General features: G+C 39.7%; 1 protein-coding gene across 4 annotated transcripts in view; it reads right to left on the bottom strand.

The window, feature by feature from the left end:
• Positions 1 to 1,616: 1,616 nt before the first annotated feature.
• Positions 1,617 to 25,286, bottom strand: part of WARS2 (tryptophanyl tRNA synthetase 2, mitochondrial) — a 121,485-nt gene continuing 97,815 nt past the window's right edge. For 2 of the 4 annotated variants that reach the window (XM_030936576.1, XM_030936577.1), the window contains exons 3-6: positions 16,501 to 16,581; positions 13,189 to 13,274; positions 4,482 to 4,600; positions 1,617 to 3,744 (exon numbers count right to left, since the gene is read on the bottom strand). In XM_030936576.1, coding sequence (XP_030792436.1) covers positions 3,296 to 3,744; positions 4,482 to 4,600; positions 13,189 to 13,274; positions 16,501 to 16,581 — 735 coding nt within the window. In that variant the 3' untranslated portion in view covers positions 1,617 to 3,295. Of the gene's footprint in view, positions 3,774 to 4,481; positions 4,601 to 13,188; positions 13,275 to 16,500; positions 16,582 to 25,286 lie in introns of all 4 variants that reach the window. The other 2 variants (XR_004058878.1, XM_030936578.1) reach the window with 2 other exon arrangements.

Genomic DNA, 25,286 nt, shown 5'->3' with positions numbered 1-25,286 from the left:
TAATTTTATGTGTCAACTTGACTGAGTTAAGGGATATCCAGATAGCTGGTAAAGCATTACTCTGGGTGTGTGTGTGAGGGTGTTTCTGGAAGAGACTGGCCTTTAAATCAGTAGACTCAATAAAGGAGATATTGTAAACTAGTTCAACCATTATGGAAAACAGTATGACAATTCCTCAAGGATCTAGAACTAGATGTACCATATGACCCAGCCATCCCACTACTAGGTATATACCCAAAGGATTATAAATTATTCTACTACAAAGACACATGCACACGTATGTTTATTGCGACACTATTCACAATAGCAAAGACTTGGAATCAACCCAAATGTCCATCTGTGACAGACTGGATTAAGAAAATGTGGCGCATATACACCATGGAATACTATGCAGCCATAAAAAAGGATGAGTTTGCGTCCTTTGTAGGGACATGGATGCAGCTGGAAACCATCATTCTTAGCAAACTATCACAAGAAGAGAAAACCAAACACCGCATGTTCTCACTCATAGGTGGGAACTGAACAATGAGATCACTTGGACTCGGGAAGGGGAACATCACACACTGGGGCCTATCATGGGGAGGGGGGAGGAGGGAGGGATTGCCTTGGGGAGTTATACATGATATAAATGATGAATTGATGGGTGCTGACGAGTTGATGGGTGCAGCACACCAACATGGCATAAGTATACATATGTAACAAACCTGCACGTTATGCACATGTACCCTAGAACCTAAAGTATAATAAAAAAAAAAAAAAAAAAAAAAAAAAAAAAGGAGATACACCCTCATCAATGTGGGCTGACATCCAATCAGCTGAGGGACTGACTAGAACAAAAAGACAGAGGAAGGCCTAATTTGCTGTCTTCTAGAGCTGGGACTTCGCCTTCTCCTGCCTTAGGACATCAGAGCTCCTGGTTCTCAGGCCTTCAGACTCTGGGACTTACAGTGGCCTCCAGGTTCTCAAGCCTTCAGCCTTGGACTGACAGTTACATCATTGGTTTCCCTGGTTCTCCAGCCTGAGGACTTGGACTGCATCACACCATCATCTCTCATGGGTCCAGCTTACACATAGCCTATCACATGGAACTTCTCAGCCTTCATATGGGGTGAGCTAATCCCCATAATAGATCCTCTAATATACAGATATATATCCTATTGGTTCTGTTTCTCTGAAGAATCCTGATGAATACTGATTAACCAGGCAAGATTCTCTTAATAATTATGGGCCAAGTTTGGACTTGAACAGTTGGGTTAAAAAATTAAAAAATTAAAAAAAAAAAAAAAAAAAAACATGTTGCAAACAAGTCCACCCTCACCAATGCATAGACTTTGGTCCCTGGAAGTTATCACAAGTTATTTGTTTTTCTCCTCTGAGATTCTTTCCATAGTGCCTTAGTTTTTTGGAGGAAAGATATTGCAAGGGGGTAAAAACCACACAAACAGATAAACAGATAATTGGCTTGATAGATCTACCTTTAGTTTTGTCATTTTCCAGTATTCATAATCCTTTCAAAGTTTCCTTTAAAGGGGAAAAAAAGAGGCCTGTAAGAAATAGCTCAAAGAGGTTCTAGGATTTATAGACATCCCATTCCAATATAAGATACAAAAGGCAAATAGATCTACCTTTAATTTTGTCATTTTCCAGTATTCATAATCCTTTCAAAGTTTCCTTTAAAGGGGAAAAAAAGAGACTAGTAAGAAATATGCTCAAAGAGGTTCTAGGATTTATAGACATCCCATTCCAATATAAGATACAAAAGGCAAAATGTTTCCTTTTCCCATGATCCAGGCTAGCTCCAAGAATCCTAAAAAGGATCTTTTAATTCGGATTCTGAGATGTGGTGTTTTGTGGATTTACATGTGTTCTGGCACGAGGACCACTCTACTTCCTTAAGAAACATTAGCAAAAATGCTTTGCTCAACAACCTAGTTATGTATGTACAAATGGTGATCATGGTCCTTACTGACAAAAAACTTATAAGCAATTTCTGTTACAAAACTGATCTTGCTAACAGGTCTTGGTGTATAAGTCAGGATTATCATTTTCATTTTCAGGTGTCAGAAATAGAAGTGCAGAAAAGCTAGGTTTTAGGGTGACATTACTTAACTGAGGTAGAGGCAAGATGAGAAGCTGCCAGTCATTGGGAATATCTGATTTGTCAGTCTTCACTGCTGTTGTAGACTGGCAGAACCTATTTCAAAGTGTTTCTGCAATAAGCATAGAGGAGAGAACTTGGTACATGGGGATTGTGGTGGGGAAATGTGACCACGGTTGTCTGAACCCAGATTTTAAGTTCGCATCTATTGGCTGAATTGATGATATAAACATCATCAGTCGTTCCAATACCCACCTTCAAAATCAGAATGTTTAGAGTCTAAAAAATGCTACCTTTCAGCATTTTTGTTTTGGTACTGATGAAACAAGCACTATTCTTAAGAATAAGGGGTAAGGGTTTTACTCTCAGATTCGCTTCTCTTATGGAGTGATATCGTACAAGCTAATTGGATTCTCTCAGCCTCACTTTCCTCATGTGTAAAATGACAATAATTCTCCTAATTCATAGGGGGCTGGTGAGACTAAACTGAAATGAATGCAAGAAAGTACTTATTAAGAATATAATTCAGGGACTTGGGCTCTTTACAATAAGTAAATCAAGTCAAAATAATGCAACCTCCTTAGAAGATCATATCCCATATCTCTGAATTAAAAAACAAATTATTGCTGGAACAGTTGGTGTCATCTCTTGGAAAACAAGTTAATCAACTTAAATATATTAAATCAGACACCATCTCAGTGACAAACAAACTATAAGAATGGACTTGTTTTTATGAGATCTGAATACAAATTAGCATCTGATCAAATGGCATCTCAAGGATTAAACATCTAAGACCTCTATATATTGCTTTGTAAAAGGGTTGAAGTAGATAAAGTGTGCATCTGTTACACTAAGCACTCCAGAAAGAAGCACAAATGACACTCTATTTCCCAAATTACTCCTTACCTCAATCACATTTGTGTAGGCCAAGGAGTGTGCCTCAATAATTGGGGATTCAGACAGCTATGCCTTCTTTCTTTCTTTATTTTTGTTGTTGTTCACAGCATTTTGTTGATGGGGTTTAGAACACTGTCGTATTTCGAAGCTACAAAGCAATATTCATCAAATAAAGCCAATAATCAGCTATACCAAATTAAATGTCCCAAAACTATAACTTTTTCTTGTGAGGAAAGCTGCCCTTATCAGAATGCATGGAGTGCAAGGCACAAAAGCCTTGCTGTGATTCGTTGAAACTTCCTATAGAAAACCCACCAATTTCTTCACCTCCTGGCACACAGGGTATGCTAATTCTTTGGCTTTTGCTGATCCAATTTGTAAAACCTTTTCTAAATGGTCCTTGTCCAGCTTCAGTTTTTCAATTTCACGCTTAATTGGGGCAAACTTCTCAATCACAGCATCTGCCACGGCCAGCTTATAGTGAGCAGTGTCCATGCCCGCGCTGCGGCGCACCACTTCCTCCACAGAGAGCCCGGTCACCGCGGCGTGCACTGCCACCATGTTGGACACGCCAGCGCGGCCAGCTGGGTCATAGGTGACCTCCGAGGTGAAGTCCGTCACAGCCTTGCGGAATTTCTGCACTATCTCCTCTGGGCTGTCTGTTATTCGGACGGTGGCCAGTTTGTCAGGGTCTGATTTCGACATTTTGGCAGAAGGATCACGGAGGGATTTTACCTTCTTCATGGATGCTAGGTTAAAAACACCAACACACACATACCCAAAACAAAAACAAAACAAACAAATCACCAAGATGTATATACAGACAGTTCCCAACTTGCAATGGTTTGAATTATGATTTTTCAACTTTACAGTGGTATAAAAGTGATATCCATTCAGTAGAAACTGTACTTGAAATACCCACACAACCATTTTGTTTTTCACTTTCAGTATAGTATTCAATAAATTACATGAGATATTCAATACTTTGTTGTAAAATACGCTTTGTGTTAGATGATTCTGCCCAATTATAGACTAATGTAAGTGTTTTGAGCACGCTGAAGGTGGCTAGGCTAAGCTGTGATGTTCAGTAGGTTAGGTGGGTTAAATGCATTTTTGATTAACAGTGTTTTCAACTTACAATGGCTTTATCAGGATGTAACCCAATTATAAGTCAAGAAGCATCTGTTTATACTTTGTAAATTATGTACTACTTTATAAATATTATTATTTTAAATTTTTTGTCTCTTCCATACTTTTAAAATATTTTTAGTTATCCTTTCCAATAACCCAACATCTTTTTCAGTAATCCAATGTGGTCTACTTACTAGTCCTACACTAGAGAAAACAATGAGGACTCTAGTTACAGATCCTGAATCCTGTCTACAAGAAAGCTGAGGTTAGTCCCAAGAAAGTTCCAAGCCTGTCTATTGTCCAATCCTCTCTTTAGAATATACCTTGATGTAACAATTATAAGTTTGTTACTTACTTAGAATGGACTTGGGCACTGGAAAGAACTCCCCGTACTTCTTGTTGAAACCTTCTGCTAGGTCCTGAACTAGTTCCATGTGCTGGACTTGATCCTCCCCAACAGGAACGTGTGTGGACCTTTAATAAAAGACAGACAGAAAAACACAGCAAGGCTCTTTCTTAGAGACAGAAATGATATTGCAAGCAGCTGCATTTCCTGTGAATATTTCACTGTTGGTGTTCAACAAATGTTCACCAACTATAGAGGGAATGTTTAGACCTAAGTCTTTATCTATGGATCAGACAAAAGCCAAAAAGATGTTTCTCTAGTTGTGTTTTTTTCCATAGCAGAGGAATATAGCCATCAACACCAGAATAACAGGATCTTGCTGGGAGGGAGGAACGGGATTTTAAATAGCATATGCTCTAGGCACAATTGTGTTTTAAAACTACTCCTCATTCCCTCACCCAGTCAGCACATATTATCCCAGGCCTGACCAGATGCTTTTTACCTCAGAACTGCAGCTCACACTTGAAAGACACCCCACCCCACTCTTCAAATCAAAGGCGGCAGAAAGTTCTTCAGGCAAGAGTTTTTCCTCCCTGTCACATAGGGAGTAATTCAATATTCTTTTGCAGTAAGCTTCATTTTCAAGTACACTGCAATCACAGGACAATTAATATGTTGCAGAGAACTTAAAATCTACAAGTACAGTGTAGATGGCTATCAAAAAGCAAGTTGGAGAAAACATGAAGTACATTGACATTTATGTAAATTTTACAAGTGCATATGGAAATATATCTGTAGTAATAAGCATAAAAACATACTGGAAGCTCCTCCCCAAATTTGTAATTGTAGCTGCTTCTAGAGAAGGTGGGAAGGAAATAGATCTGAAGAAAAGAACAAAGGAGACTTGAATTTTATCTGTAATATTTCATTTTATTAAGAAATGAAGATGTGAAACCAAAAATATCAGAATATAGGGAATGACTTTATCATGACTTTAATCCCATATGTAAAGTTTGCAGTGTCAGATCATGACATAGTACATCAAATAAGGGAAGAATGAACTATTATAGAGAAGTCTTCTTGAGGAAAATTTTATACTGAAGTCTTATGGAGGGATAAAAAACAGGCAATTTTATATATGTAATGTTTGGCTGGGAGTTTAGACTTGATAATACAAGTAATACAGTGCTCTGAGGTTTTTTTAATCAAAGAAACAATATTGCTTCTGTGAAAAAAGTAGCGAGACATCATAGGCAAGTTTCTTACCCTTTCTAAGCCTTCATTTCCTCTGTAAAGTGAGGGTCATGATGGAGCTTACCTCATATGGCTCTTTCATGGATTACAAGTATACTACTTGATAGTAATTAGCTCTATAAATGGTTGCTATTGATATAATATATATACATCTCTATATATACATTCATTAATATCTGACATGATGAAGGACAAAATGGTAAAATAAAGATACTATAAAGAACCCTGAGCCGGGCGCGGTGGCTCACGCCTGTAATCCCAGCACTTTGGGAGGCCGAGGAGGGCGGATCACAAGGTCAGGAGATCGAGACCACGGTGAAACCCCGTCTCTACTAAGTATACAAAAAATTAGCTGGGCGCGGTGGCGGGCGCCTGTAATCCCAGCTACTAGGGAGGCTGAGGCAGGAGAATGGCGTGAACCCAGGAGGCGGAGCGCTTGCAGTGAGCCGAGATTGCGCCACTGCACTCCAGCCTGGTGGACAGAGTGAGACTTCGTCTCAAAAAAAAAAAAAAGAACCCTGATGAGGGGTACACTGACTTTTTTCACATCAGATCATTTTCCTTTTTCAGAGCTGACATACCACAAATAAGAATGCATAATCCCAGAGATAGTCACAGACCTGGGCAGTGATCCTGATATGCGTAGAAGCGTTACTTGAAACTGACAGTTCACATATTTGATCAGGTAATCCCAAAATATAAATCGCATGTTACAGGAATTCTGAGAGTTCTTTTAATTTAAGGAAAACAAGAACAGAACAATCAATGGAAAGACAAAATGTAAGGACCATGACAGCAGACCCAGAAAGGGTTTCTCTTCTTCTAAGGCCAATAAGTGAATGTTGACCGGGTACAGTGGCCCGTGCTTGTAATCCCAGCACTTTGGGAGGCCGAGGTGGGAAAGTCACCTGAGGTCGGGAGTTCGAGACCAGCCTGACCAACATGGTGAAACCCTGTCTCTGTTAAAAACACGTAATTAGCCGGGGGTGGTGGTGCATGCCTGTAATCCCAGCTACTTGGGAGGCTGAGGCAGGAAAATCGCTTGAATCCAGGAGGCGGAGGTTGCAGTGAGCCGAGATTGTACCATTGCACTCCAGCCTGGGCAACAAGCGTGAAACTCTGTCTCAAAAAATAAATAAATAAATAAAAAGTTAAATTAAAAAAAAAAAGTGAAAGTGGGAAATTCTACAGAATAACTGTTAGGGCCATAGTCATTGCTGTCTTCCATACAGCCTGGAGTAGAAAGCCACTGGATCAGTGAGTAGCAAAAACAAAAATATTCCTTTTTATGTTTTCGTAAGCACTCATAGTCCGACATGATACTCCTTTCTGGGATGTACATGCAGACACCCCACCTTTGTAACTTTCTCTTCTTTGAGTGGACTTTGCTACATCTGTCTTGTAATTGTAGTTAGGCTGACATGCAGAGGTCACCTGGACACCCCCAAGCCAAATTAGCCAACAGAGCAGGTTAAAAAACAATTCCAGTAGCCCATAAGAAATCGCAATGGACTGCAACTAACACAGAAAAAACAATTACCATAATCAATACACTTAAAGCACATCAAAATGAATATTTCCACATGTCAAAATGGTTCCAGATTCACAAAGCAACCAAACTAAACAGAAAACACATTTAGTTTTCATAATGACTCTGCATGCATTTTTGCCTGATGTCGGTTCCTTGCCTCTTTTCTAACAATTCTGTGGGGTGGGGGGGTGGCTTTTTTTTAAAAAAAGGATTTAAAAAATTTTAATCTTTTTCACCTGCCCCTATTGCTCCACTTGGCTTTTTCATCTGATTTTAGCCTGTTTCTCGCCTTCCCTCCCTGTGCTCCTGCTGCTTCTTTCACCTCCTATAATTTATCTTGGCCTTTACTTCTCATCTAGTGAGTTTACACTTTACATTAATTCATCTTGTCTTTGATTCTACTCACTTATGTGCCTTACTCTCTTCATATTTTCAGCCTTTCTCCTCAGTCTTCCTTTCACTTCAAATAATTTAGTGCTGTTCTTTAAAAATTTATATCCTGCATAATGATATCCATATTAATGTGTCTTCTTTTTTTTCTATTTTCCTTTAAGTTACTGACTGTGCTTTCTTAGACACAACATAAAACAAAAGCCTTTCATAATTTTGATTTTATAACTTCTGTCACATAATAAGGCCTCTGATCTCCTCCTTTGGTGACTAAACCATTTTTCTTTTGCTTAGTTCCTTTTTGCATCTATAATTACTTAAGATCACCCCACCCTTCCGGCAGAATTAGTGTCCAGATGAATAATCATTGCCTACATATATCTGCTAACAGAGATTTGTTGTCTTATTATTTCTTTTTCTACTTTTTTTGGCTGTATTTGTAACTTTTCAGTGCTGTTGCCTTTGACCAGCCCAGCTGGGACAGGAGTTTGGTGGTGTTTTCTTGTCATAAAGGATTCATTCCTCATCACTAGTTGCTTGTTGGATATGCAATAATGACTCTCTAATTCAGCAATTACTTAGTGAAGACCCACAATGTGAAAGACCTGGTGCTGGGTACTGTGAAATATATAACGAAGGGTTTACTTTCTAAAGATTTAAGACCTCCAGGAGGAGAGATAATACCCAAGGAAGCTCTGAATTCTTCTGGCGAGTCCTCCTTCAGCATCCCCTACCTCAGTGAATGGCAATGCTATCAATCCAGTTGGGTAAGTCAGAAACATTGGGTCATCCCTGACACCTCCCTCTCATACACATCTAGTCCTATCCATTTTACCTCCTAAATGTTTCTTACAGTTGTCTACTTTTCTTCATCTTCACTGTCACCATCATGGCCCATATTAGACTACAAAATAGCCTCTAAACAGATTGCCCCAGATATTCTTGTCTTCCTAAAATTCATTCTTTGTATTTTAATCAATTCTCTTTTAAAAGTATGAGTCATATCAAATTCGCTGTATCCTTGAAATGTACAAATAGCTTCCTGTTGCTCTTTGGAGAGCACACTGGATTATCTGTTGACACCTCAGCACCATTCTCTCCCTTCTACGCTACCTCTTGATTTTCAGGGGCTGGCAGCCTGGAAACTACATTTCTCAGACTGCCTTTCAGTAGGGTTCTGGTTTGGTATAGGCCTTTGCCTAATAGAAGTAAAGTGGAAAGAGAAAGATAAAAAATTGTTGCTTAGGTAGAGTGGGTGAATACATGCATATGAGCAGACTGCAGAAATGAGCAGCAGGTTCCTAAATCTCAGAAAAATCCAGGCTCGACTGGCCTCACAAAGAATGAAGCACTTCAAGAACTGGAAGTCTCCAAAGCAGCTACAGGAACTCTAGCATTCTTAGAAAAAGCTCTCAAATGCTGTTCTATGACAGTCTCAAAAAAAGAGAAATAATAATAATAGTAAGCTCTCAAAAAGCTTATTTTCAGTGGTCCTCAATGGCAGTAGCCTGATTATTAGACATTATGATGACACCTCTTCTCTGACTCTACCAGCCTGAAGTTTCTGAGCAATCATCTTGCTCTCTATACTTTATGGGTTTTGGTTTGGTTTGGTTTCTGCCTGCAGTTTCTTGAGGACTCTGTTGTCTCATTTTTCTATATCATTTTTGTGTTCATTTGCAGTCTTTTTTTTTTTTTTTTTTTTTTTTTTTTTTGAGCTAGAGTCTCGCTCCGTCACCCAGGCTAGAGTGCAGTGGTGGCTCACTGTGGCCTCCTCCTCCTGGGTTCAAGCAATTCTTGTGCCTCAGCCTCCCGAGTAGCTGGGACTACAGGCACACACCACCATGCCCAGCTAATATTTTGTATTTTAAATAGAGACAAGGTTTCACCATTTTGGCCAGGCTGGTCTGGAACTCCTGCGCTCAGGTGATCTGCCTGGCAGGGCCTCCCAAAGTGCTGGGATTACAGGCATGAGCCACTGCGCCCAGCCAGTTTCCAGTCTTCTTATCCTCTTCCCAAATTTTTCAAATTCTTGAGAAAGATAATCTAATTTGCCCAGATACTCACTTTCATCTCTATCTTAACGAACTTAGTGGAATCTCTCTGAAACTTCATTTCCTCATCTGTAAAGTGGGGATAATACCATCCACTTATTTTATAGCCCTATTGTGAGAACTGAACAGATAATGAGTGTGTAGCAGTTAGTAGATGACTGGCAAATAATGCTCAACACATGTAAAGTCCTTCCTTTCTTTTCCCTCAAGGCCATGTATAGTGCCTTTTCCCGGATCAGTGACATTGTAGGTACTTAGCAACTATTTGTTGTTTATTAATAAAAATTATATGTGTGTGGTTTCATGTGTGTGTGTGTATGCATATATATACACACATATATATAAAAAACACATATACATACACAGAGAGAGAGAGAGAGAAAGAGAGAGAGACATATACAGAGAGAAAGAGGAGAAAGAAATATTTACTTAATATATAGCCAGCTATTTGAAATTAGGCATTTGGAAAAATAATACAGATGCAGAATAAAAACTATGAATACTTGCTATTTTTGAGCATTGGAATATTTTGTCTGTATTCAAATTTCTTGTGCTTATCATACTCTCAAGTTAAAGATGGTCTCAGCTGTCCATTCCTGGGTTCCTTACCAAGTTCTGCCAAAACATTTACATAAATCTTTTATAAACTTATCTGAATGGCTCCTCTTCCATTCCTTTCTATTATGTTTGTTCTCTGACCCACCATGCCACTCATTCTGATGATGATTTTGATAAAAGGAAACACTAATATTTGGTTTGCATCAAAATTTTATGAAGAGGTTACATGTAGATTTGCTGGTAGGGAAAAAAACACAGATGTTTTATCCACCCTTCAATCTACCATCCTACCTACCTACATTTATAATACAAATATTCAGAGACATTCTGGCAATGATCTTTTTCAAAATCCAGAAATGTCTGGAACAAAGCAAAATAAGAACAAATAAAAATACCCTCAAGTGCTTCATCTCTGTTATAGGGAAAATAATGATATAGCCTAAAAATCAAACCTGAGTTTGAGTCCTAACTCTGCTACTTATTATCGAGCAATTAGGAGCTTCTAAACTTGAGAAGAAACATGAGACAAATACAAAATGTACATTAGCAGAAAAAGTGCTGTAGACCCATAGTCTTGCCCAGATGTTCCAAAGTCAACTAACTGGCTAGACAACTTCAGGCAAGTTGTTAAACCACATTGCGCTGCACTTGTAAAGCAATGGAATTCAAGAAGAGGCTCCTTAAAGTTCCTTTCCATCCTTCGCTTCACGGTATCATTAAGAGTGCAGTCATTCTTGTTAAAGTTTACGCTTTTCCATAGCCCTAAGCTCAGAGAACTCTCCCATTACAGCTCTTCAACTGTTAAGGAAACCTACTATGCTCATGTGTTTTCTTATTCTAGTGCTGACAATTCTCAGCTTTTGTTTTTTGTTTTTGTTTCTGGAGCCAAGGTTTCACTATTTTGCCCCGGCTGGGCTCAAGTGATCCTCCCCGCTCAGCCTTCCAAGTTGTTGGAACTTCAGGCATGCAACACCATGCCTGGCTAGCCTTTGGTTCTATAAAGAAGTAGGTCTTGAAACAAAATTAGACAACATTGTAATCATCAAAGACATAGTCATCATTAGTCATAACCAAGTAACAACTCCTAGTCACAGTACTGCCTGGCCTATATTTCATTTTAATCCTCTAATAATCCTGTGCTTAATAATTATTCCCATTTTACAGGTGAGAAAATTAAGTTTCTTCACAGAACCTTTTCAAGCAAATATCCTACCTCTCTAGAAAATGTATTATTAAGACTTTCATTATACTTTCATTTGTTACTTATTGGAGAATATTGTTCTAGCCTTTTAAATAAGTCAAAAGCTACTAATTACAAATAATAAATGCTATCAAGAGTCCAGCATACAAGTTAATACAACAAACAGACAAATAATCCTTGCAAGTTTTCATCAGAATTGAAGATAGGCTGCATGTACTCATGGACATTCCCTGTTTGTAGAGCTAAGCAGCTGCCCTTTTGGCTGTTTCCATCATAATTGCACAAGGGCTCTGGAGTCATGCCACGAGGTACACAGATACAGTCGTCTTCATGCTGTTATCAGACTTCCATGCAAAGAACTGTAGTTCACAGCTTTAGGGGTAAGGGATGCAAAAACACTGGTGAAGTGTCTTCTTTTCCCAGAAGCTTTCACAGTAGCATGGCCCTAAGTGCATGCCAGTTGAGAGGCTTTATCTCTAGAAGGCCAAATGGGGGTCAAAGGAGGCTGATAAGGGGTTAGCATGGAAGAATTGAGAGGGGGATGAAATCAGAAGCCCTGGCCAGTAGCACAGCAAGTGCAGGGATCAGCATCCTCAGGTGTGTATTTTTTTAGGACGTTAAGTGGCAGCAGTAGCTGACTGGATGGATTATGGGTCCAGGAAAAGTACAAGTACCCTATATCATATTTTAAAAACTTGCTCTCAACCTGTAGGTCTAATACAGTGGCTATTTAAATTTAATTAAAATTAAATAGAATGTAAAGTTCAGTTCCTCTGTGGCACTAGCAACACTTCAGGTGCTCAACAGCCACACATGTGGCTACTGGCTACAGGATCTAGCACAGACATAGAACATTTCCATAAACGCAGAGAGTTCCATTGGACAGCATTGCTTTAGAGTCTAGAATATATAAAAAATCAACATTTAAAATGCTTGAAGTGGCCGGGCGTGGTGGCTCAAGCCTGTAATGCTAGCACTTTGGGAGGCCGAGACGGGCGGATCACAAGGTCAGGAGATCGAGACCACCCTGGCTAATACGGTGAAACCCCGTCTCTACTAAAGAATACAAAAAACTAGCCGGGCGACGAGGCAGGCGCCTGTAGTCCCAGCTACTCGGGAGGCTGAGGCAGGAGAATGGCGTAAACCTGGGAGGCGGGGCTTGCAGTGAGCTGAGATCCGGCCACCGCACTCCAGCCTGGGCGACAGAGCCAGACTCCGTCTCAAAAAAATAATAATAATAATAAAATAAAATAAAATGCTTGAAGTTTAATCATCACTGGGGAAATATATATGGCATACTGGTTATGAGCACAGACTCTGTATCCAAACTTTGTGGACTCAAATCCTGGCTCCAAGCTTTGCTAATTATATGACTTTGGGCATGCTATTAACCACTCTGTCCCTCAATTTCTCCATCTGTAAAATTGGGACAATAAGAGTGCAAATTTTAGAAGGTTGTTGTAAGGGTTGATGTATGTAAAGCACTTATAATGGTTTCCAACACGTTGTAAGTGCTATTTAAATGTTAGCTCTTAATATTATTAGTTTCTCACAGAAACATACTTCTATAATGTAGTACCTATTTCTGGGGAATAGATATAAACTGATTCAGATGTCTGACCCTTTCTGCACTTCCCCCTGCCCATGAACCAAGTCTGTATTCAATAGGTTAAAACACTCTCTTGTCACCATGAGTATATACAAGACCAGGGTGAACTCTCTTCTTACTTGTACAACAGAATGTCGGCTGCCTGAAGTACTGGGTATGTGAGCAGGCCCCCTGTGCCATCATGCTTCTGCTTGGTAGTCTTTGCCTGTGAGAGGTGAAAAGAGAGGAGGGTTAGAAATCTGAAATCTGACTTGAACCTAATTATACTGCCAAATTAAGAAAATTTTAAAACAAGCAAATTGTGATCTGTAGCCACCTGTAATAACATTATACGTGGGTTTCTTTTTAGCAGCTCTAGCCATCTTCTGGCTCACTTGTCTTCACGCTCCAGGCTGAGGCAGGAATAAGGAGAGTGCATTTCACCACTGCCCCTTTAAAGGATCCTGGCCTGCTACTATTTCTTATTTATTTTATTAAAGTAAGGATACAGGCATTTATTGGTTCCAAATCGGATAAATTCCAGATTTCACAGACAAGGTCACAAATTATCATGACATTAAATCTCTACAAATTAACTTGAGTTAATATCAAAAGCCCTATTGTTTGTATGTGGAAACTTCCCAAAAAGTCTCACAGCACGCTACTGAGAAAACTGGAATGTTCCCCTACAATCACATTTAAATAACAAAAAACAAAAAATCATGGCATTTAAAATAAAACTAAGTGAGAGAAATTTTCATCTAACCAATCCTAATCACCTGTCTTGATCCTTAGGTGATTAAGCATGCTGAAGCAGTGAGGGTCAAGTGACCCAATGAACAGTACAGGTTGTATAGACCAAAACAGTTCCTTAATGGGGAAGTTGATGGAAACACCTGAGATGATATTAGAAACATTTAATAACTGGGTAGCAATAGATGTCGACTATAAACTACTACTGTGTACTCAGTAAACAGGATCCTAATGATGGTAACTCCTTTGCTGCGGCTGCACATTGCTGACATGTCATTTGGTTCTCTGAGTAGAGCTATTTATCAGATGGGAATATTCTGTGTAGTTTCAAGGCCTAAGATATAGCATCTCTTGTAAAATAAATGGATGCTTTGGTATGTAGACAAATCTTACCCATTTAGTTAATGTGAATCATTTCCCTCAAGTCTGATTATTTCCAAATGAACTGGGCAACTGAATTTATAAACTTGTTTTATTCCAGGGACCAAGCTCATGAGCTTACAAATTTGGGGTACCCCTACCAAGGTGCAGACACACTTTTTAAGGCTCAATCTGAAAATACAACAGCTTCTCTCCTTAGTCATCTTAATTTTGGTGTTTCATAATTTAGTTACAAACTTTTCTGAGTATACTTCAAGTGGTTTCTGGCTTATAGCAACCAATGCTCTAGGCCATTCAAAGGAAATTTGAATGTTTGAACATACAATGTCTTCACTACATCCCCTAATTACAAAGTTCATGATAAAGGCTAGTTCACAATTATCACCAGGTAAAGATAATGAAAGTTTAATTTGGAAATGCGCAAATTGAAAAAGAACCCAATATTTAAAAGTTGCCAACCCATTCAATTTATAGCCTTTTCATATTAGCGTAATGGACCTTGAAATTACAAGGGAGAGGGAAAATGTGGAGAGCATTAATATTTATTGAGTGCCTATTATGTGCTCCAGATGTTTTACATATATGTTACTGATTAATCCTCTAAATAACCCTGACCTCAGCAACCCTCACCCCACCCTTCTGTGCCACTATTCTACCTCTTGCTGTCCCAGTGGAAACCAAGCTAGATGCCCTTATTAGATCCTCCATGGCACTGGAATCCTGCCCTCAGAGTGCTTCTTACACTTTCTTATTATTTATTTAATTGTCTCTTCCCAAACAGATTATAAGCCTCATGAAGGGGGCTACTTCTTATTAACTGCTATTATCTCTAGCACCTAGTATGACGTAAGACTCACAGAAGATATCACTAGTATTTAATTAGTATTAATGAAGGAATGCCCAGAGAAGACAGTGACACACCTGAGGATAAGACTGGGATTTGAAATTCATGTTTTTCCTACAAACAAGCAATTATATACTAATGGAAAGGTTTTTCTAGAATATCAGTACATGCACTAGTAATGTGCTATCAGGAGATCTTTAGATGCTGTTTTAAAGTGGGAATAGTTCCTGCTAGATTAGTATTCAGTTCCTATAAAAAGGATTTCAACATTACACTTAATGGCAGAATATTATGGGGAAAGTATTGCCTAAAACCAAAATATGGCAGATAACATTATGAAACTTTGTTTCTAATTTGTGGCAAATAATAATGTGGCAGCATTACCAGTTCCGTCTTTTGTATTAAGTGTCTTAGTCCACTCAGGCTATTATAACAAAATACCCAACTAGGTGGCTTATAAACAACAGAAATTTACTTCACATAGTTCTGGAGGCTGGGAAGTCCAAGATTAAGGCAAAGTCACTGTCTGGTGAGGAACCTTGTTCATGGACAGTGACTTCTAGCTCTGTCCACAGATCATGGCAGGAGCAAGCGGTCTCTCTAGTGCCTCTTTAACAAGAGCACTAATCTCACTCATGGGGGCACCACCCTCATGATTTAATCACCTTACTAAGGCCCTATCTCCTAATACCATCATCTTGGGAGTTAGGTTTCAACATATACATTTTGGGGGGACACATTCAGACGATAGCATTTAGGAACTGTCACTTTAAAGCTTTGTCTTTTTCTTTCTGTAGCATGTGTGAAGGCTTCTAAAGACCAGCTTTTGAGGAAACCAATAGCCCTGAAAAATATGCTCAAAAGAAGCTTGAAATTGAAATTAGTGTTGACGTAGTTGGAGGCTACCTACCCTGGGGTTATCCAATTGCAAAAATAAATGGAAGTAAAGTACTATGAATTATTCAATTTATCTTTCTTGGTTGAACGTCTTAGAAAAAGTATAGCCCTAATTATTCTGTGGGTTTGAACTGTTGCCTGGACTTAACTTGTTTAACTGTTAAATATAATATGTTGTCTCTTCTCTCCACAATAAAAACATTCTTTCCTTACTGCCAGTTAATTCCAGTGGAAATGGGAGGCAACTTCAGGGTCCAGTAATCAAGAATCTGTGATTATTTATTAACTACGTGGTTGTTCAAAGTCAATACCAAGTCTATCCAAAGGTAACGCTGATTCAACTGTACACAGATAAAAACGATTAACATCATTTTTAAGTCAGGAGGAATCTTGGAAAATCCTTTTATTTTCCTTTCAATACCTTGAAGCAGGGAGGTTAAAGATGATGTTCCAACCATTAGTGAGTAGCAGACAAGGGAGGAGAGTAAACTCAGGATTCCCAGAACCTAACATAAAAATAAACAGGAAGGAAAAAATAGCTCATTGTCTGTTTATTAATTAGATTACTGGCATTTACCTTCCACTGATGTAAATGTTGTAATCGAGGTAGTCTGACCATGCAGGAAAGGATCCAACTTAACTGTGTGTGTTCAGACACCTAAAAAATTAAAATAGGACATTAGTAAAGGTGGCCAGTGTTTTCTTGCATATAAGAACTAAATATTAAGTATTACCCTAAATGTCTGAAAATACCCCAAATCAAGGTTATTATAAGAAAAGGTGGGGGGCGGAGCAAGATGGCCAAATAGGAACAGCTCCAGTCTCCAACTCCCAGCGCGAGCGACACAGAAGACCGGTGATTTCTGCATTTTCAACTGAGGTACTGGGGTCATCTCACTAGGGAGTGCCGGACAATCGGTGCTGGTCAGCTGCTGCAGCCTGACCAGCGAGAGCTGAAGCAGGGCGAGGCATCGCCTCACCTGGAAGCGCAAGGGGGAAGGGAATCCCTTTTCCTAGCCAGGGGAACTGAGACACACAACACCTGGAAAATCAGGTAACTCCCACCCCAATACTGCGCTTTAAGCAGACAGGCACCAAGGAGAAGATATCCCACACCTGGCCGGGAGGGTCCCACGCCCACGGAGCCTCCCTCACTGCTAACACAGCAGTCTGCGGCGATCTATGCACAAGGCAGCAGCGAGGCTGGGGGAGGGGCGCCCGCCATTGCTGAGGCTTAAGTAGGTAAACAAAGCCGCTGGGAAGCTCGAACTGGGTGGAGCTCACAGCAGCTCAAGGAAGCCTGCCTGTCTCTGTAGTCTCCACCTCTGGGGACAGCGCACAGCTGAAGACCAACAGGGGAAGCAGCGGGGGCCGGTGCAGACGCAAACGACTCTGTCTGACAGCTTTGGGGAGAGCCGTGGATCTCCCAAGGCGGAGGTTGAGATCTGAGAATGGACAGACTGCCTGCTCAGGTGGGTCCCTGACCCCTGAGTAGCCTAGCTGGGAGACATCCCCCACTAGGGGCAGTCTGACACCCCACACCTCACAGGGTGGAGTGTGAGGAAACTTCCAAAGGAAGAATCAGACAGGTACACTCGCTGTTCAGCAATATTCTATCTTCGGCAACCTCTGCTGCTGATACCCAGGCAAACAGGGTCTGGAGTGGACCTCAAGCAATCTCCAACAGACCAACAGACAGTCCTTCTGACTGTCAGAAGGAAAACTATCAAACAGGAAGGACACCTATACCAAAACCCCATCAGTACGTCACCACCATCAAAGACCAGAGACAGATAAAACCACAAAGATGGGGAAGAAGCAGGGCAGAAAAGCTGGAAATTCAAAAAATAAGAGCGCATCTCCCCCTGCAAAGGAGCGCAGCCCATCGCCAGCAACGGATCAAAGCTGGTCAGAGAATGACTTTGACGGGATGAGAGAAGAAGGCTTCAGTCCATCAAACTTCTCAGAGCTAAAGGAGGAATTACGTACCCAGCACAAAGAAACTAAAAATCTTGAAAAAAGAGTGGAAGAATGGACAGCTAGACTAATTAATGCAGAGAAGATCATAAACGAAATGACAGAGATGAAAACCATGACACGAGAAATACGTGACAAATGCACAAGCTTCAGTAACCGACTCGATCAACTGGAAGAAAGAGTATCAGCGATTGAGGATCAAATGAATGAAATGAAGCGAGAAGAGAAACTAAAAGAAAAAAGAAGAAAAAGAAATGAACAAAGCCTGCAAGAAGTATGGGATTATGTAAAAAGACCAAATCTACGTCTGATTGGGGTGCCTGAAAGTGAGGGGGAAAATGGAACCAAGTTGGAAAACACTCTTCAGGATATCATCCAGGAGAACTTCCCTAACCTAGTAGGGCAGGCCAACATTCAAATTCAGGAAATACAGAGAACGCCACAAAGATACTCCTCCAGAAGAGTAACTCCAAGACACATAATTGCCAGATTCACCAAAGTTGAAATGAAGGAAAAAATCTTAAGGGCAGCCAGAGAGAAAGGTCGGGTTACCCACAAAGGGAAGCCCATCAGACTAACAGCAGATCTCTCGGCAGAAACTCTACAAGCCAGAAGAGAGTGGGGGCCAATATTCAACGTTCTTAAAGAAAAGAATTTTAAACCCAGAATTTCATATCCAGCCAAACTAAGTTTCATAAGTGAAGGAGAAATAAAATCCTTTACAGATAAGCAAATGCTTAGAGATTTTGTCACCACCAGGCCTGCCTTACAAGAGACCCTGAAGGAAGCCCTAAACATGGAAAGGAACAACCGGTACCAGCCATTGCAAAAACATGCCAAAATGTAAAGACCATCGAGGCTAGGAAGAAACTGCATCAACTAATGAGCAAAATAACCAGTTAATATCATAATGACAGGATCAAGTTCACACATAACAATATTAACCTTAAATGTAAATGGACTAAATGCTCCAATTAAAAGACACAGACTGGCAAACTGGATAAAGAGTCAAGACCCATCAGTCTGCTGTATTCAGGAGACCCATCTCACATGCAGAGACATACATAGGCTCAAAATAAAGGGATGGAGGAAGATCTACCAAGCAAATGCAGAACAAAAAAAAGCAGGGGTTGCAATCCTAGTCTCTGATGAAACAGACTTTAAACCATCAAAGATCAAAAGAGACAAAGAAGGCCATTACATAATGGTAAAGGGATCAATTCAACAGGAAGAGCTAACCCTCCTAAATATATATGCACCCAATACAGGAGCACCCAGATTCATAAAGCAAGTCCTTAGAGACTTACAAAGAGACTTAGACTCCCATACAATAATAATGGGAGACTTCAACACATCTCTGCACCAAGCGGACCTAATAGACATCTATAGAACTCTCCACCCCAAATCAACAGAATATACATTCTTCTCAGCACCACATCGCACTTCTTCCAAAATTGACCACATAATTGGAAGTAAAGCACTCCTCAGCAAATGTACAAGAACAGAAATTATAACAAACTGTCTCTCAGACCACAGTGCAATCAAACTAGAACTCAGGACTAAGAAACTCAATCAAAACCTGCTCAACTACATGGAAACTGAACAACCTGCTCCTGCATGACTACTGGGTACATAACGAAATGAAAGCAGAAATAAAGATGTTCTTTGAAACCAATGAGAACAAAGATACAACATACCAGAATCTCTGGGACACATTTAAAGCAGTGTGTAGAGGGAAATTTATAGCACTAAATGCCCACAAGAGAAAGCAGGAAAGATCTAAAATTGACACTCTAACATCACAATTAAAAGAACTAGAGAGGCAAGAGCAAACACATTCAAAAGCTAGCAGAAGGCAAGAAATAACTAAGATCAGAGCCGAACTGAAGGAGATAGAGACACAAAAAACCCTCCAAAAAATCAATGAATCCAGGAGTTGGTTTTTTGAAAAGATCAACAAAATTGACAGATCGCTAGCAAGACTAATAAAGAAGAAAAGAGAGAGGAATCAAATAGACGCAATAAAAAATGATAAAGGGGATATCACCACCGACCCCACAGAAATACAAACAACCATCAGAGAATACTATAAACACATCTACGCAAATCAACTAGAAAATCTAGAAGAAATGGATAATTTCCTGGACACTTACACTCTCCCAAGACTAAACCAGGAAGAAGTTGAATCCCTGAATGGACCAATAGCAGGCTATGAAATTGAGGCAACAATTAATAGCCTACCCACCAAAAAAAGTCCAGGACCAGATGGATTCACAGCTGAATTCTACCAGAGGTACAAGGAGGAGCTGGTACCATTCCTTCTGAAACTATTCCAATCAATAGAAAAAGAGGGAATCCTCCCTAACTCATTTTATGAGGCCAACATCATCCTGATACCAAAGCCTGGGAGAGACACAACAAAAAAAGAGAATTTTAGACCAATATCCCTGATGAACATCGATGCAAAAATTCTCAATAAAATACTGGCAACCCGGATTCAGCAGCACATCAAAAAGCTTATCCACCATGATCAAGTGGGCTTCATTCCTGGGATGCAAGGCTGGTTCAACATTCGCAAATCAATAAACGTAATCCAGCATATAAACAGAACCAAAGACAAGAACCACATGATTATCTCAATAGATGCAGAAAAGGCTTTTGACAAAGTTCAACAGCCCTTCATGCTAAAAACGCTCAATAAATTCGGTATTGATGGAACGTACCTCAAAATAATAAGAGCTATTTATGACAAACCCACAGCTAATATCATTCTGAATGGGCAAAAACTGGAAAAATTCCCTTTGAAAACTGGCACAAGACAGGGATGTCCTCTCTCACCACTCCTATTCAACATAGTCTTGGAAGTTCTGGCTAGGGCAATCAGGCAAGAGAAAGAAATCAAGGGTATCCAGTTAGGAAAAGAAGAAGTCAAATTGTCCCTGTTTGCAGATGACATGATTGTATATTTAGAAAACCCCATTGTCTCAGCCCAAAATCTCCTTAAGCTGATAAGCAACTTCAGCAAAGTCTCAGGATACAAAATTAATGTGCAAAAATCACAAGCATTCTTATACACCAGTAACAGACAAGCAGAGAGTCAAATCAGGAATGAACTTCCATTCACAATTGCTTCAAAGAGAATAAAATACCTAGGAATCCAGCTTACAAGGGATGTAAAGGACCTCTTCAAGGAGAACTACAAACCACTGCTCAGTGAAATCAAAGAGGACACAAATAAATGGAAGAACATACCATGCTCATGGATAGGAAGAATCAATATCGTGAAAATGGCCATACTGCCCAAGGTTATTTATAGATTCAATGCCATCCCCATCAAGCTACCAATGAGTTTCTTCACAGAATTGGAAAAAATTGCTTTAAAGTTCATATGGATCCAAAAAAGAGCCCGCATTGCCAAGACAATCCTAAGTCAAAAGGACAAAGCTGGAGGCGTCACGCTACCTGATTTCAAACTATACTACAAGGCTACAGTAACCAAAACAGCATGGTACTGGTACCAAAACAGAGATATAGACCAATGGAACAGAACAGAGTCCTCAGAAATAATACCACACATCTACAACCATCTGATCTTTGACAAACCTGAGAGAAACAAGAAATGGGGAAAGGATTCCCTATTTAATAAATGGTGCTGGGAAAATTGGCTAGCCATAAGTAGAAAGCTGAAACTGGATCCTTTCCTTACCCCTTATACGAAGATTAATTCAAGATGGATTAGAGACTTAAATGTTAGACCTAATACCATAAAAACCCTAGAAGAAAATCTAGGTAGTACCATTCAGGACATAGGCATGGGCAAGGACTTCATGTCTAAAACACCAAAAGCAACGGCAGCAAAAGCCAAAATTGACAAATGGGATCTAATTAAACTAAAGAGCTTTTGCACAGCGAAAGAAACTACCATCAGAGTGAACAGGCAACCTACAGAATGGGAGAAAATTTTTGCAACCTACTCATCTGACAAAGGGCTAATATCCAGAATCTACATAGAACTCAAACAAATATACAAGAAAAAAACAAACAACCCCATCAAAAAGTGGGCAAAGGATATGAACAGACATTTCTCAAAAGAAGACATTCATACAGCCAACAGACACATGAAAAAATGCTCATCATCACTGGCCATCAGAGAAATGCAAATCAAAACCACAATGAGATACCATCTCACACCAGTTAGAATGGCAATCATTAAGAAGTCAGGAAACAACAGGTGTTGGAGAGGATGTGGAGAAATAGGAACACTTTTACACTGTTGGTGGGATTGTAAACTAGTTCAACCATTATGGAAAACAGTATGGCAATTCCTCAAGGATCTAGAACTAGATGTACCATATGACCCAGCCATCCCACTACTGGGTATATACCCAAAGGATTATAAATTATTCTACTACAAAGACACATGCACACGTATGTTTATTGCGGCACTATTCACAATAGCAAAGACTTGGAATCAACCCAAATGTCCATCTGTGACAGACTGGATTAAGAAAATGTGGCACATATACACCATGGAATACTATGCAGCCATAAAAAAGGATGAGTTTGCGTCCTTTGTAGGGACATGGATGCAGCTGGAAACCATCATTCTTAGCAAACTATCACAAGAAGAGAAAACCAAACACCGCATGTTCTCACTCATAGGTGGGAACTGAACAATGAGATCACTTGGACTCGGGAAGGGGAACATCACGCACTGGGGCCTATCATGGGGAGGGGGGAGGGGGGAGGAGGGAGGGATTGCATTGGGGAGTTATACATGATATAAATGATGAATTGATGGGTGCTGACGAGTTGATGGGTGCAGCACACCAACATGGCATAAGTATACATATGTAACAAACCTGCACGTTATGCACATGTACCCTAGAACTTAAAGTATAATAAAAAAAAAAAAAAAAAAAAAAAAGAAAATGTGGCACATATACACCATGGAATACTATGCAGCCATAAAAAAGGATGAGTTTGCGTCCTTTGTAGGGACATGGATGCAGCTGGAAACCATCATTCTTAGCAAACTATCACAAGAACAGAAAACCAAACACCGCATGTTCTCACTCATAGGTGGGAACTGAACAATGAGATCACTTGGACTCGGGAAGGGGAACATCACACACTGGGGCCTATCATGGGGAGGGGGGAGGAGGGAGGGATTGCACTGGGGAGTTATACATGATATAAATGATGAATTGATGGGTGCTGACGAGTTGATGGGTGCAGCACACCAACATGGCATAAGTATACATATGTAACAAACCTGCACGTTATGCACATGTACCCTAGAACTTAAAGTATAATAATAAAAAAAAAAAAAAAAGAAAAGGTGAAGGGGGCTTAGTTCTGATTCATGATGGATAGACTCTTCAGTGAAGAAAAAATCATATAAGCTAACTGATTTGAGTATTAATCTAGTGTTAAGTCTACTCCACAATACTCTACCAGATTCTGCTTCAACATCTTCAATGAGAAAGTTTCATGATGTCCTGAGGCATCTGTTCTATCTGTAAAAAGCCAAGCTTATTAAGAAGACTCTCTCTCTCTCTCTCTCTCTGTCACACACTCACATACTCACACACACTCACACACTGGTTCCAAGCCTCTCTAAATAACTTCTAAATATATCAAAGCAGCTATAGTACTTTACATACAAGTGGTGAAAAAAGGGACTGGACTTAACATTAAAGATCGAATTCTTTAGATCTAGGGTAATTTGAAAATTAGAGATTGCCTTATCATTCCATCACCCCAAAGGGTATTTTTATAGTTTCTAGTTCCTCCTCTTTCTCCTCTTTTTCATCTTTCTCTTCCTCCTTTTCTTTTTTTTTTTTTTAAGAAGAAGTCTAATCAACAAGAAAATGTAAACTTTCCCTTTTTTTTTTTTTTTTTTGAGACAGAGTCTCACTCTGTTGCCCAGGCTGGAGTGCAGTGGCGCGATCTCAGCTCACAGCAACCTCTGCCTCCCGGGTTCAAGCAGTTATTTGCCTCAGCCTCCCAAGTAGCTGGGATTACAGGCACCCATCACCATGCCTGACTTTTTTTTTTTTTTTTTTTTTTTGTCTTTTTAGGAGAGACGGGGTTTCACCATCTTGGCCAGGCTTATCTTGAACTCCTGACCTCGTGATCCACCCACCTCGGCCTCCCAAAGTGCTGGGGTTACAGGCATGAGCCACTGCGCCCAGCCCCAAATTTATTTTTGTTTCAACCAAATTTAATCAAGTTACCAAATCTGATGACCTACAATTTAAGGCCTATGCATCCCGTTTCTGTATTCTGGGGATTACAAGCCCTTCATCAACTGTGGTTTTTTTTTTGTTTTGTTTTGTTTTTTTACCATCCACATGATTTCCTTAAAAAACAGAGACTGTTGCCAACTCTGAAAAGTGGCCCCAAATGTGTTCTTTGTGGGTTTTGCAAAAAGAACATAAAGGAGTGGAGCTGAATCAGCCAGGCCTGTTTTACTAGCAAGGAATCACCATCTGTTGTAAGATAGTTTCTCATTTTTTTCCTCAAGTTATAGAGAGGGAAGAGTTGTTTTTCACGTGTTTGACAAGGAATCACTTTTAAAGTTTTCCAAGTCCCTGGGCTGAATCTGTCCTCTTTCTTCCAAGAGGCATTTGGGTTTCATTGAGGGCAGTGACATTGACACACTGTCCATGCAAATTGCTAACTGCTGCTGTAAACAAATAGTTAAACAGTAACTAACCCTGGATGTAGGCAAGAGGACTAGAGTTGCTTCCAATCACCAAGGAAAATACATTCCCATTAGAAGTAATAAAACAAGAGCTGTTTTTCTGGCATGAAGAAGTAGGAGAGAATCGTTTTTCTTCTTCTTTACTGAATTGGGAGAAAGGAATGAAAACTCAGATAATAACCATGGATATGTGGAAAGAGACAAGATGACGCCTCTTTAACTCTGATTCAAATGCTTAGCTTTGATGATATGCAAAAAGCTACTACCACATCTCCATGAAGCTGAGTATTTTCCTTAGAGTAACTTTTTATTTGGACATATGGAATGAAACTTACTTAATATTCTGCAGAGATCTTCCTGGTGTTTCCAAAATAGTGAGCCTAAAATTAATTCAAATTATCCTTACACAGAAAAAGTAGGTAAAAGGTCAATGGCAATTAATTTTTCACAATTCATTTTTAATAATGATATAAGAAGAGTAGGATACTTCAGATTTGGTTGTCTTACTTGGTACATATTCATGACAATTGCTTGGAAAGGTTCAGATTTCCATTTGAGGGAAAAAGGGAAAATGGTATCTAAATATAGTATTTTATCATTTATGTTGTGAAACCACAAACAAACTAGCTATATAACCTGATTGGCCACAGAAAAACAAAGGCATGGACAATAAAGTC

The sequence above is a fragment of the Rhinopithecus roxellana genome, chromosome 8, assembly GCF_007565055.1.
Source record: "Rhinopithecus roxellana isolate Shanxi Qingling chromosome 8, ASM756505v1, whole genome shotgun sequence".
NCBI classification, from domain to species: domain Eukaryota; kingdom Metazoa; phylum Chordata; class Mammalia; order Primates; family Cercopithecidae; genus Rhinopithecus; species Rhinopithecus roxellana.
The sequence above is the reverse complement of the archived record's forward strand: the minus strand, read 5'-3'. Positions and strand labels throughout refer to the sequence as shown.